The sequence below is a fragment of the Macrobrachium rosenbergii genome, chromosome 20, assembly GCF_040412425.1.
Source record: "Macrobrachium rosenbergii isolate ZJJX-2024 chromosome 20, ASM4041242v1, whole genome shotgun sequence".
In the NCBI taxonomy this organism is placed as follows: Eukaryota; Metazoa; Arthropoda; class Malacostraca; order Decapoda; family Palaemonidae; genus Macrobrachium; species Macrobrachium rosenbergii.
In genome coordinates this window covers 32,058,900-32,073,017 of record NC_089760.1, presented here as the reverse complement: position 1 = coordinate 32,073,017, position 14,118 = coordinate 32,058,900, and the positions used below count along the sequence as shown (strand labels likewise).

The 14,118-nt window shown below is 38.7% G+C and overlaps 3 protein-coding genes across 6 annotated transcripts in view; 1 reads left to right on the top strand and 2 right to left on the bottom strand.

The window, feature by feature from the left end:
• LOC136849217 (uncharacterized) overlaps positions 1–10,975 on the top strand; it is a 172,310-nt gene extending 161,335 nt beyond the window's left edge. For 2 of the 4 annotated variants that reach the window (XR_010856272.1, XM_067122418.1), the window contains one exon: positions 10,444–10,975. Coding sequence is in view for 2 of the 4 variants with exons in the window: in XM_067122418.1 (XP_066978519.1) it covers positions 10,444–10,797 (354 nt within the window). In the remaining 2 variants the exon portion in view is untranslated. Of the gene's footprint in view, positions 1–2,733; positions 3,556–7,369; positions 8,531–10,443 lie in introns of those variants that run through there. The other 2 variants (XM_067122417.1, XR_010856271.1) reach the window with 2 other exon arrangements.
• LOC136849216 (tigger transposable element-derived protein 1-like) overlaps positions 1–11,192 on the bottom strand; it is a 121,886-nt gene extending 110,694 nt beyond the window's left edge. Inside the window, exon 1 of the mRNA XM_067122414.1 lies at positions 10,989–11,192. Coding sequence (XP_066978515.1) covers positions 10,989–11,055 — 67 coding nt within the window. The 5' untranslated portion in view covers positions 11,056–11,192. The remainder of the gene's footprint in view (positions 1–10,988) is intronic.
• A 52-nt stretch (positions 11,193–11,244) lies between these two features.
• On the bottom strand, positions 11,245–12,840 carry LOC136848958 (tigger transposable element-derived protein 1-like). Its single transcript, XM_067121769.1, has one exon. The coding sequence runs from the start codon at positions 12,838–12,840 to the stop codon at positions 11,245–11,247; it is 1,596 nt and encodes a 531-aa protein (XP_066977870.1).
• Positions 12,841–14,118: the final 1,278 nt, after the last annotated feature.

Genomic DNA, 14,118 nt, shown 5'->3' with positions numbered 1-14,118 from the left:
GACCACTGAGCTGATTAACAGCTCTTCTAGGGCTGGCCCGAAGGATTAGATTTATTTTACGTAGCAAAGAACCAACTGGTTACCTAGCAACGGGACCTACAGCTTATTGTGGAATCCGAACCACATTATGACGAGAAATGAATTCCTATCACCAGAAATAAATACCTCTAATTCTTCATTGGCCGGTCAGAGAGTCGAACGCTGGGCCAACTTGACCATTGTGGGTAATTTGCGTGAAAATAAACATGACATCGCTATCAACAAAATAAAGTGCTAACTTTAAGTCAGTGCGTATTACCTTAAATACTGTAGGTCTAAGCATATATTTCAATTTTACGTCAGAATCTCCTGTTGCGGTATAGATCAATACACGCATTTTGTAATTTTAAAATATATGAAATAGGTATAGTATTGCATGGGTTTATTATCACATGCAGTTATCATTACAAGGAGCTTATTGCTATCAGGATGCTATTATTATTACTGTAATAAATTTCATAATTGTTAATATTGACTTATGAAAACATCGGTGGTCATCATATTGAAGAAGAAATTACCCCTGATAATCACGTTAAAGTAAAACAAACAATAAAGAAAGATTACTTAGGTTTATTTCGTTTTAAAAGTGGAACCTCGCTAAAGTTTGATATTGCTAGTCAATTATTGCATATATATATATATATATATATATATATATATATATATATATATATATATATATATATATATAACAGTATCTCCTTTTCTTGCTGAGGATGAGTAAACTAAAAAATATTTCTAAGGATATCCAGTTCTCGACTATATTGCTTCGTCATCATGCTGACCATTGGCTGGCTGGTGGCCGGTAATAAAGTCACAAGAAAAAAGTCACATTAACTTATGGTGGCAATTAAAGTAATATAACAGAAAATATTTTGGAACTTTCCTAGATAGTGACCCCCAAAGGTTATCAGGGGTCGTTATCTAGGACTAATATTTCTTGGGGGTCATTATCTTCATGATACTTAGTCTTTTGTTTACGTTTTTACTGTAATCCCCAACGGGCTTGTACTAAACACGCCGCAAAGGTGAATACATACCGGAAAAAAAATCCCTGACGGGTTTGTACTAAACAAGCCGCAAAGGTGGAGACATATCAGATTAAAAACCTTGGGGTCACTAACTAGGAAAGATTAATGTGACTTTTTTACCTGGATTCGGTTGGCTAACGCGATAATTTCTTGCCATTACAATGAAACGCTTGTTTAAATATTGCAAACATTGTTTCCTTGATTTTGCCTGGCTTGCTCACTAGACGTATCTGTTGAGCTGAAGGTTAATGGGCTTCTTAAAAATACGAAAACGAGAAACTAGTTTCCCGAAAAGGTTCTTCACTACACGTGCTAATCTATAATTTAAAATTCTGAGAATTTGAGAACTGGAAGGATCACATCTTTGGGGGTCCTCCCACCCTCCCCCGGCAATAAAAAGATCTGTATGGAATCTTAATGGCAGTATAACCCATGCAATATTCAACTACCTTTGATATTAAGCTTAAAGGACTTTCTGATTGGGTTGGCTCGTTATCTTTGGCGTTTACGCTAGATTGCCATATGCGAATGATCTTTCGCCCCAAGTCAAAAGCATTTTTTTTATCTGATTAAACATACATAACAATGAATGTGGAGCTCATGTTTCAAAGCAACAGCATAAGCCCTTGGCGGTTCCAAAAAGGCTCCTGCACACGATCCTACGTGCATTACAATGTGCTGGCCAACACGAGGTTGGCAATTATGTTTGAGCGTCTGCATAGGGTTATTTCAGCGCCACCGTGTTGGACGAACACGTTGGCGGGTTGTTCGGCTGAGTCTGACTCGTTACCTCACCGAGATTTGAATATGTATTGTATGACGGTTTGAGACTGATGTGTGTTCAGACGATCATACATGGACATGAACGAGCAAGCCCCACCGACAAAAGTCAGACCCGACCAGACATCCGTCCAACATGTTTACCCTTTTCACATGGCCAAACATTCTCACAAACATTGTGTTGTCCAACCTGTTGGCCAACATACTTGACCGTATGGAAGCCCAAGGGACAGTACAGACTATCAAATTGGCGTTTGACAATTCAATTTGAGAATGTAAGTGCGTGTTTGAAGGATTGAACAAGCTGTTTGAAGCTGGTTCGTCCAACATGACATTTGACCAGCATGTTTGACAACTGTGTAGTGATGTTTGATCATACATGCTCATTTGGTCAACAGCAGCCATGGCGAACACGCAGGAGCATCAAGAATTTTGGTTAGAGTTCATTGAACTTCATCAATCATTTCCTTGTCTGTGGAAGATAAAAAGTGAGGGATATAAAAATAGAAACCTAAAGGCAAAGTGTTCCCTAAAATTGCTTGATAAATTGAAATAACATATCCCCAGTGCCACAAATGATATGGTACCCAAGAAAATTAACTCTCTTCGTACTAGCTACAGGAGAGAATTAAAAAAGGTGCTTCAAAGTGAAAAATCCAGTGCTGGAAGTGAAGACGTCTACTGCATGTACCCTCATGGTTTTTCGGCGCTCTCAATTTTCTCCGGGACCAGGAAATTCAGGAAGAAGGGATCTCTACAATAGACATAGATGAAGAGGTGAGGGAATATTTAAACACGTTTAAGGCAGTGTATATATTTAAGTAGGTTTTTGTACACTTTCATCCAGAATCGTTTCTTTTTATCGTTCACTTCTTCGTTGGCAAGCGCCAGCAGAATAGCTATACAAGCTTTTCTCTTGCTCATGTTTCCGCTAAGCCTCTCCGATACGTACTGACGTTTGATCAAACATATCATCAGTCTATAACAGTGTATGAACAAACATATTGGTCATACATGTGTGATAGTCTGTGGCCCCGCTAAAGCGGCGTTCACACGATCGAACCTGGTTGTACAACCCGGTTCGACCGTGTGAACGCGCCTTAAAGGCCCCCATACACTATCGAGCATCGAATCGCGCTTCGTGCAACGCGTCGAGTTTTCATAGTGTATGGGGGCTTTCGCATCGTGCAACGAGCCACTCGCAGCTGGCTCGACGCTATCAAGACATTCCTGATATTTTGTGGGTGGAGCTTCGAGCCAAGTGATAATTTGTTGGGTACACGAGGAAGGCTCCATTATTTTTGTATGTTGAGTGAAATTGAAGATGAATAGCGCCAATTCAAGAGAAGTGTTAAGTGACTTTATAGACCTATACCAGTCTTTCCCGTGTTTGTGGAAAATTAAATCGGCAGATTACTATAACAAACACGCAAAACAAATTGCTCAAGACAAATTAGTAGAAAAACTGAAAGAATGTGACCCTAATGCTGATCGTGAATCATGTTTACGTAAGATTAATTCTCTACGTGCATCATTTAGAAAAGAATTTAAAAAGGTTCAGGCCTCATACAAATCTGGAGCCAGCACAGATGACATTTATAAGCCCAACTTATGGTACTACGAAAAATTACTCTTTCTGAAAGACCAAGAAATGCCAGGACGCTCTAGGTCTACTATAGAGGAGGAAAGCTTTGAAAGAGAGATGGTAAGGGAAATTTATATTTTTATTAAACACTAATTATCCTTTTACAATTTCAGGGATGCTTTCTCCTTGAACAATGTGACTTGTACTTAATATTTTAAGTACTATCTAGCAATGATATGAAGTTCTATACATACAATTATTAAGAAATAATATGCACTTCTTATACAGAATTAATTGTTTTAATTCATACAAAGTTCACCAAAACCTTAAAGCACCATGAACTAAATAATAAATTTGTTTAGAATTTAACTAACTATCCAATGGAAAAGTCTGAGACCAATTGTTGGTTTAATTTTTTTTTTTTTTTTTGGCTAAAGACTACGCTGAATTTATATAAACTTGGTCTCGTACTCTAGTTTCCTACTGACTTGTCTTGCCATGGAACGGCACCTTCTTCCATAAAATAAGCCATAAATTGATTCCTGACTTCGTCCACAAACCTGTAGGACCGTGTGTTTGCTCGTATAACTCATACCTCAGTCATCCTTCAGCACTCGAAGTGTAGAGATTTTAGACCTTTATACAATGAGTGCGATTAATTTGAAGGACAAAGAAAAAGAAATAATTTTAGACTTTATTCGTATATACAGGAAAAACACGGTATTATGGAAAGTAAAATCAAAAGAATATTTAAACAAAAATTTAAGAAATAAGGCTATATCGGAACTCCATGACAAACTTAAAGAACTTGACCCAAATTGCAAACGTGATGATGTGATGAAGAAAATAAACAGCCTCCGTACTTCTTTTCGAAGGGAACTTAAGAAACACGAAAACTCCAAGAAGTTTAGGGATTCGGCTACTATTTACACGCCGTCACTTTGGTTCTATGATGAAATGCTGTTTATTTGCAATCAAGACGTGCCACGAGAGAGTTCATCAAACCTGGATTGTCCTCCACCTGCCTTAAATGACGATGAGGTGAGTTTATAGACTCTGCGCGATTTTGAAATTTACAAGGAGTCGTTTTGAAATGCTATCGCACCTTCGTTGGCGAAGTATTCCTTTATGTATTGCTTCATTAGCAACTGGAGGGTAATTTCGAGATCCTTGACCGTTTTGCAAACCTGCTATGTGATTAGAATCGGTTGATAAACCCGGCACAATAATTTTATTTGCCATATCTTCTCGGTGGAAGCAGTCACCGCATAACGAACCTGACATCCAACCGCTTCTTGCACCGTTTCCCAGCGTTCCCCTGCCATACGGTTGCTACCGGTGTCTTGAATTTAAACAGACAGGAATTGGCAGTCGCAAGCCCTCGGCAGAAGTTGTTGAATATGCCATTTGTCTAATAAAATGTTAAAACCTCCTCTAATGATGCTTTTGGAAGCGCAGATTTTTTTTGGTCAGACAATGACTGGGCTTATAAATATCTATCATTAATCTAAAATCTCATGCTACAATTATCTTATTCTTGCGACCAGTAATAGAAATTTCGAAGACAACGAGAGTATTCAATAATTGATTGTGTTAATAAAATTTTGTGAAGAAAATGTGTTTATGTTGATCATTATGTTAGATGAAAGTAATGTGAGATACTTGTGGTAAAGGTGTCTGAATATATTTGATTTTAAAATTATGAACCGTGTAATCCCGAAGGAAATTAGCAGAATCGATATTGCGTCATTTATGCTCAAATCCGAGTTGCATAAATAACAGCAAGAATAATTGCCGTTGTGGTTGGAACGAGTTTTACAATAAAAGCCATAGTTTTTCAACAAACGATGGGGTCTGCCCCCTCCCCCCAGGATAAGACTGTAATGCACTGTTGCTTAAGATTTCTCCCGTGAAGTTACTAGCGCTGCTGCAATCTAAACGTATAAGAGGACTTTGTCGCCATGTTGAAACCGGAATCATCCAGAGAAATTGGGTTTCGCTTGGAAAGAATGGATAGTTGGTTGTAGTAGGAAGGGGAGCAGCTGGCAGCCTTTGCTGCACCGATGCGGCGCTCCTCTCCCCTGTGAACTGCTGTGGAAGGGCTGCTGTGACGCTGCAGCCCCTCCCCTCCACCTCCCTACCTTCTCCATCATCCCCTGTACCGGCCATTGCCGTTTCCCCACCCGTCACGTTGTCTGTAAACAGCTGCTGTCACTTGGCCAATTGCTAATTTGAGTCATTACGGTTTGAATGATTCCTGCATTACACTTGCGTTAGTCAAGTAAAATGATTTTTGAGTGTGGTTTGCTTGAACTTCGAAGTCTCGCCATAGGGTCCAAGATTAATGTTCGGCCATCAAGGTATGCCATCGGCACATGGTTGATCAAAAGACCAACGGCTTCGCATGAAACATGCGCTTGTCGTAACTGTCTGTATGTGAAACCGCTGATTATATTTGTGACAGAATTTTCAATAACACGCATGAGGAAATGAATACATTCGTCAGATATCACTGACACTTGGTAAAGCATAGTTATAATAAGGTTGTATGCGAGCACGGAACAAGAAGAGCGTTGGCGTCTCCCCATCCCATTGCCAGAACAAATCCTAAGTTTGCTCTATTCTGCATTTGAACTGCCGGTATGGTTGCAGTAAAAAAGTCTGAAAGACAAGACAGGAAATTCAGTATGTTAAATAACTTATCCGTTGTAGACTTACGAACATTTCCCCCAGTTTGCTATAGTAATAAAATAACATATCGAAGTTCACGAGCGCTCTCCGGTCGATACAGCGACAAATTTTGGAACTTAGCGATCATTTTGAAATACGCTCCCAGCCCAGACCGCAGAGAACGATATTCAATGAAAATCTTGGGGACGGACACACGCATGCGCAGCCGCCCGCCAACCTGACGCCAAGCGCGCCCACTTTGTTTTTACGAAATGGTCGTTATATTCACACGGGAGTATAAGGATAAACGAATAGAGTTACAACCAGAAATTGTACTGTTGTTATATATAATTTACCAAATACAAGTATGAATCCCGCTGATGACTGTAGGATTGACAGTCACGTACGATTTTATTATTAAATAACGAGGCCATAACGATTGCTCTTTATTTTTAGAATGATACATATTATGTTAAGGTAAGACTTAGAGCTAATAGTTTAATAAAGCATTCAGATGTCTGTCACAACTGTATACCATGTGAAAATGAAGCAGCATTGTATTTCTGTTAAATAACCTGCAATTTAAAGTGGAACTGTAGAGGCAAATGTGACATGGATTAAGAGACAACTAAAGTTTTATTTCATAGGATACGTTCAGTTTGTTCTTAGAAGTATCGCGAAAAAATCACGTCTAATAATGATGTTGAATATAAGATTACCTATGTCCTTCCTGAACGAAATATTAGTGTTGTGATGTATTCGAAAGAAAGCGATGAGGGGGGGAGGAGTTGGTGGGGAGGGGATGATTGTTCAGCTCCAGCTCCCGTCCTCTGAGTATGACAATGCTTCTTGCAACACACTTGAAACTCTTGATAATGCAATATCCCCTAAGCGCGTATTTATCATATTCAAACTACAGCAATATAAACTATTGTGCCGTTCCTCGAGCAATGCTGCACTTACAGCTTTATCAAAGTATAGCGCTACATACATAGTGGTATCATCCCTTCATAATGATTATAACGTTTTACAGTGTATAATGACATTGTCTGAAATTGCGTGATATTTCAAGATACATGGTCTGTTGTAATATTATGAAGTAAACGCTGAAATATGCTTGGATGCTTAAACGTGGGTGTGTTGCGGGGACCGTTGTAGTCCAAGGTAAATGCCGGTATATGGCCTTCAAAATGATGATGTCTCTGAAAGTACATTTGGTAGTTAAAGCAAATACTTTCTAGATTATTTTAGATTTGGCTTAGAATACTTTTCACCACATGCTAGAGTTGAACACTGAGTAAATGCATCTATTGACGTGGTGAGTAAGAAGTCCCTAATCATACGTAATATTCGATTTAAATATAAGTTGATTTACAGAAAATCCCTCATAATAACGTCGCTAGGAAGTCATTTATTTTGAAAAACAATGCTCTTAACAGTATTTCATGCGTTTCAAAGTCACAAAATAACATTCTTGCGACGAATGGGAGCCAGAGGACAAATAGACCCTGAGCGAGGCTAGCCAAGGCCGGTCCCCGTGTTGTATTTAGCAGAGCTCGGAGGCGAGGGTTGAAGCTGTTGAGCGTCACCCGTTTTCTCTTATGAAGTCATCGTAGAAAACGTGACAGCACCCGCCCCCATGACACCCTCCCCTGTAGACGACAGACGCAAATACCTTATCCCCCCCGACGACCCACCCTTCAAGCGTCATCGCCTAGCGTCCCTCTCTGGTTTCTCTGCGTCTGCAGAGTTCAAAATGAAAGCGAATATCGAGTCTCTCTAGAGCTGGTACCATTCTGGACTTGGCTCTCTCTAGGCGATCAACTATTTTGTGCAAAAATGACCATTGCACCGAAAGATTTGAGGTTGTAGGGTGCATATTGAAGGCCCTTAACAGAATTTGGCGCCAAAAAGTTGAAGCAAAACTTTGGGGTCGTCTGAGTGACGTATTGCGCAACTTCGCTTAGTATCACGCTTGCTTACACGGCCTAGATGTCTGCCGGGAGGAACTCTGGGACTGTCAGCCGCCACAAATCTTCAGAACGGGAATTCATAATTGAATTTATCCGTCTCTACAGAAGCTTGCCAGCCTTATGGAAAGCCAAGTCAGAAGAGTACAACAATAGACAGAAAAAGGGGGCAGACTACCTTATACTGATAAAGAAATATAGGGAACGATACCCTAGAGGATGTTAAGAAGAAAATTAACTCCTTACGCACAAATTTCAGAAAGGAGTTGAACAAAAAATTGGTAGTTTTAAGAAATTTGGACTAGCGTCTGATGAAATATAAGAGTCAACCCTCTGTTTTATTTTTTAACGAAATGCTCTTTTTAAAGGATTAAGATATTCCCCCTACTGTGAGCACCATAGACCCTGACCTCCAGATGGTTGATGATATTCAAGAGGAGACAAATGAAACAGCTGTAAGTATTATTTGTATATTCGAAAGTTGACTGTCAGGAAATGTATAAATTACGAGCCTGACAAGGTAAGTTGATGATTTGTGATAGGTAAATTGAACCAATGATTGCAAAATAAAAGTAATTTTGAAGTCTGACGGTGCCAAGTGTAGACTCACATCATATCAAATAAAATCACTGAACACGTACAGCTTCCTATTTCTCTGGTCAAAATAAAGTTTACAAAAATCATCCTTCCCAATAACCAGTGGTTATGAAGTACTATACCTAACCTCTTGCAATAACTTCAGGACCTAGGCTTGCATTAGAGGAACACCATATATCACCGGCCATTAAACTGGAATCCCATGACAGTGGACATGAAAGTAAGAGTTTACCTGCCAATGAAGAATTAGAGGAATTTATTTCTGGTGATAGAAATTAATTTCTCGCTATAATGTGGTTCGGATTCCACAATAAGCTGTAGGCCCCGTTGCTAGGTAACGAATTGCTTCTTAGCCACGTAAAATATATCTAATCCTTCGGGCCAGCCGTAGGAGAGCTGTTAATCAGCTCAGTGATCTGGTTAAACTAAGGTATACTTAACGTACACGATCGTTCGGAATGTCAGTATTTCCGTGAATATCATTCCGACTGACCGTTTGAACAGCTGAATGATGGAATGTTGGTCACGAAACCGTGAATGATGGATTTCAAAATATTTAAAAATCCATTATTCACGCGCGTCATTCTCGTGGGAGGAACGTATGGAATGAGTGAAAGGACTGATGATCATCTGTTGCTTTGAATGTCAATCGTGTCAGTAAGTGTTTTCTCGTTCTCCGTGGGGTGTACTTCAACGCCGAGATGGCAACGCTTTCTGATAATAGCGACATCAAGGCGTTGCTGCAACACGTCATTGATAAGTATAAAGATATGTCTGAACTTTGGAATATACAACATAAAAAATTACACGAGGAAAGATAAAAGGAATGCTGTGAGAAAAACTTTTAGAAAATTTTCAGATTAATGAAAAAAGATGCCACAATCGATGATGTTCAAAGAAAATTGAACACTAAGAAGTAATTTCAGAAGGGAATTAAAAATTCAGGAATGTAAAAGAAGTGGTGCTAGTACTGAGGATATCTATGAACCCTCTACGTTGGTTTTCACGAACTACTTTTTATAAAGGAAACATAAAAGCCGACATAGAGCCGAATCACAATGGAGGCTACACCAGAGGTGGGCTTGCCCTTTGTAATTCATTACATATACTGCATAAAAATAATTAGCTAAATATACTAATAGATTAATTGAATATGATTGGATAAAAATCAGTTAAGTAGGTAAATAGATTCAAGAAAAGATTACTCAAAATAATTCACTAGGTCAAGATTTTTTTCGTTGTGGAATTTAGGCCATCAGGATAAGCACTGAATCTTCGATCATTCAAAGCACTACAACTAGCCTACTGCTCAAGATTAAATTTACGTCGCCAACTCGACAGCATTACCTGGCTTCGAACCTACGATTGACTTTTCTTTGCAAAACCAACATCCGATTGAGGGCTAGGTCTAGAATTTAAAGAGCTGAAGTACAAGGGAAAATAACGGTAGAGATAATATTTGTACATATGTTTGCAGAAATTGTAGGTAAAATTCACAGTTTTGGTGATTCATACTGTCCAGAGCCAACCTTTCTTTCATCTGCCCTCTCATTTCCTTTCTTGTCTGTTTTTCTTTATGTCCAGGCCCTCATGGTCACCTATTTCAGATGTTCAATAACCTTGATAGGTTTCAGCGATTGGTCGTAAGTCCTAAATGTCTTAATTACGCAATTTACAACTTTTCATCAGGACAATTTACGCTCACGAAGAATAATGTACGTAAATTAATTCTTTTCCAAGACTACTATTGTTTTCAATCATTTATTTCCAGGTTGATTGTGCGGAGATTGAAGTGCGGAGCAGCAAGTCACGACCCAGGACCACCAAGATAAGAAACGAGAGAGAGGAGCTTATTTCTTTAGCATGTAAACGTCTACGAGGTCACAGTGACGACTTGGATAAGCTTGCTTTAGCATGGGCTTCAGAGCTGAGACGAATGAACCCTACCCAACAAATATTTGCCAAAAAAGCTATAAATGACGTTTTAATCGAGGGGCAGCTAGGTACATTGCATCGCCACTCGGTTTCTATAAATGTCGGAAGTGCACCAGCAGCCCAGAATGCTCCAACAATAGTTGCAAGCTCCTCACAGTCACCCGTTGAATGGAAGACCGATTGTCAGTAGGGGTCAAAATGATAAAAAAAAGAATGGTTCAGTACAGTAGAATCCGTTCTCGACGACCAAGTTATTACCCTAACATTGCCTTTTTATACAAAACATTACACAGAAATTATAATTAAGTTGAGAGTTAAATAACATAATGTAAATAAGAAACAACATTAAAAAGTTTTTAACAATTAAAGTATGGGTATTACCTTGACATTGATGAAGATCTGGATCTGTGGACATGGATGTGGGGAGGAGGTATGGAGACAGAGTCATTGTTTGGAAGGGGAATCCCCTTCTCTAAAATCAACTGGTTTTGTGGCTGTTTTTCGGGAGTTTTTTCCAGTCTTTGCCTTTTTTCTTTTCTAAAAAGAAATCTGTCTAATGTGGTCTGCTGTTGGCGTTTCTTTAACTGTTTTCTATAAGGGTTAACTAAATTTTCGTCAACATAATTAATAGCACGGTTTACCAGTTCCTTATCATGATGATTCTTTTCAAAAACTCTTGGAATTTCTCCCAATGAAGGAGCATTTCTTTGATTCCTGAAGTTGACTCCCTCTTGCTTTCCTCCTCTCCAGACATCTCCTCGGCTAAAATCTTCTGCTGCTCCTTTTGAAGTTGCTGGAGTTCCTCTGTTGTGAGTTCTATGCTGTGTTCCTCAACCAGCTCCTCAACATCATCAGCACTGACCTCCAAGCCCATGGACTTGGCCACAGAAACAATTTCCTCAACATCTGGGTCAGGCAGAGGAATGGGCTCAGCTTCAGGCTCGGCTGCAAGCTGACTAGGGGCATCGAAACCTTCGAAGTCCCTAGGAGGAACCCCATCAGGCCAAAGGTTTCTCCAAGCTGCTCTTAGAGTCCTCTTAGAGACATCTGCCCATGCTTTGCCTATTAGCCTAACACAACTCAAAATATGGAATTGTTCCTTCCAGAATGTGGCCAAGGTTAGGCTAGTTTCACTGGTCACTTCGAAACACCTGTGGAACAGTGCCTTAGTGTACAGTTTTTTGAAATTAGAAATGACCTGCTGGTCCATGGGCTGTATTAGGGAGGTTATTCTGGGTGGCAAAAATTTTATTTTTAGCCAGCTAAATTCGTCAGCTAACTCATATTCCATGTCTTGTGGGTGGGCAGGGGCATTGTCTAAAATGAGAAGTGCCTTGAGTGGCAAATTGTTTTCTTCAAGGTATTTTTTTACACAAGGGGCAAACACTTCACAAATCCACTCCCTAAAAATTTGTGTTGTTACAAAAGCTTTAGCATTTGATTTCCACATAACATTTAACTTACTTTTAATAACTTTATGTTTCTTAAAAATTCTAGGGGTTTCAGAATGGTAGACCAACAGTGGCTTTATTTTTAAATCACCACTAGCGTTTGCACACAGCAACAAAGTTAGCCTATCTTTCATTGGTTTGTGGCCTGGCAATTTCTTTTCCTCTTTGGTAATATAGGTTCTCTTTGGCATTCTCTTCCAAAAGAGTCCTGTCTCGTCACAATTAAACATTTGATTTGGCATAAAACCATTTTCGTCAACGAATTGATGAAATTCTTTCACAAACTTTTCGACATCTTTTTCATCAGAACTCGCTGCCTCCCCATTCCTTACAACACTACGAATGCCACTTCTTTTCTTAAACCTATCAAACCATCCCCTACTAGCCATAAACTCATGCTCGGTACTACTTGATTCAGGTTTGAGTTTCATGAGATCAGCATGCAAGGTTCGAGCCTTAGCGCAAATCATCGGCTCCGAAACACGACCACCAGCTAACTGTTTTTCGTTTATCCACACTAACAACAATTTTTCTATTTCATCTATTATGGGAGGCCTCTGTTTTGTCAAACTCGTAACTCCCTTAGCAACACTGGCACTTTTTATTGCCTCTTTATGCTTTAAAAATGTACTTATGGTGGATCTCGGCAGGTTAAACTGAGACGCTAAATCAGTCACACGAATGCCTCTTTCATACTTGGAAATAATCTCTTTTTTAAGTTCAATTGTGGTTCTCACCGTTTTCCGTTTCTGCTTGTCTGCAATGGCTTTCTTGGGACCCATGTTTTTTTTTATCGAAAAACAGTACAAAAAGCCACAAAAACTAAGAAAATATAACACCACACGCGGAGCACGGCCGAGGCAGGGTTCAAACAAACCCCCGTAGGAACAACGCCAACTGGCGCCGACAGACAGAAACACTTTGTTCATAAAAATCACGCTGTTTATCGGGTCGGATTCCGGTTGTTTGTTCGGTCTCCGATGCAAAATTTAATGGAATACATCTCATCTGGCTTTCATTTCAGTAAGTAGTATATCTTAGCGGGATGAACTATAAGAATTTCCATCATTTCAGTCTGCTGGTTATTTCCTTTTTTGATATATATATATATATATATATATATATATATATATATATATATATATATATATATATATATATATATATATATATAAGTAAATAAATAAAAATAAATACAGAAAGAAAAATAAATAATTAAAAAAATAATAATGAATGAAAATAAATAATTAAAATAAATAAATATTATATATATATATATATATATATATATATATATATATATATATATATATATATATATATATATATACATATATACACACACATACATACAGTACTCGTCAAAATAATAAACCGGGTAGCTGTCAGACAGCTGTCATATCAATACCTTGAGGAAAAAAAATTAGAAAATAAAAAAAAAAAAATTTTTCTTACCTTGAATATTTCGTGGGGTTTCCCTTCCTCTTCTTTATCTCCTTCAGGCGCTTAGGGAGGGATAGGGCAAGATTTCGAAGGGTTTCTGGGGAAATATTTGCCCATGCCTCTCTGATTGCAGCTTCAAGTTTGGGGAGGGAGCTGATGTCCTTGCCTTGCAATGCCCTCTTTATAATGTGCCACAAATTTTGTATTGGCTTAATATTAGGGCTATTTCCAGGCCAATCATCTAAAAAGGGAATTTCACAATCCCTAAGCCACTGCGTAACTGATTTGGAGTGTGACACGGTGCCCCATCGTGCTGAAAGATTCGGGACCCTGTTAACTCGAACGACTCTGGGAGATGGTCGTTTAACAGCTCATAATATATGAACTGATTAATTCTAACGTTTTCAGGGAGAATTACAAGTGACCCTAAACCCCTACCAGAGAAACAAATACCTTCACAAATACCATTCTATATATATGTATGTATGCATATGTATATGTATATATATATATATATATATATATATATATATATATATATACATACATACATATATATAGGTATGGTCATATGTGTACTAGTGGATTTTCGTTCACATTAGTGTTCGTTATCAGAC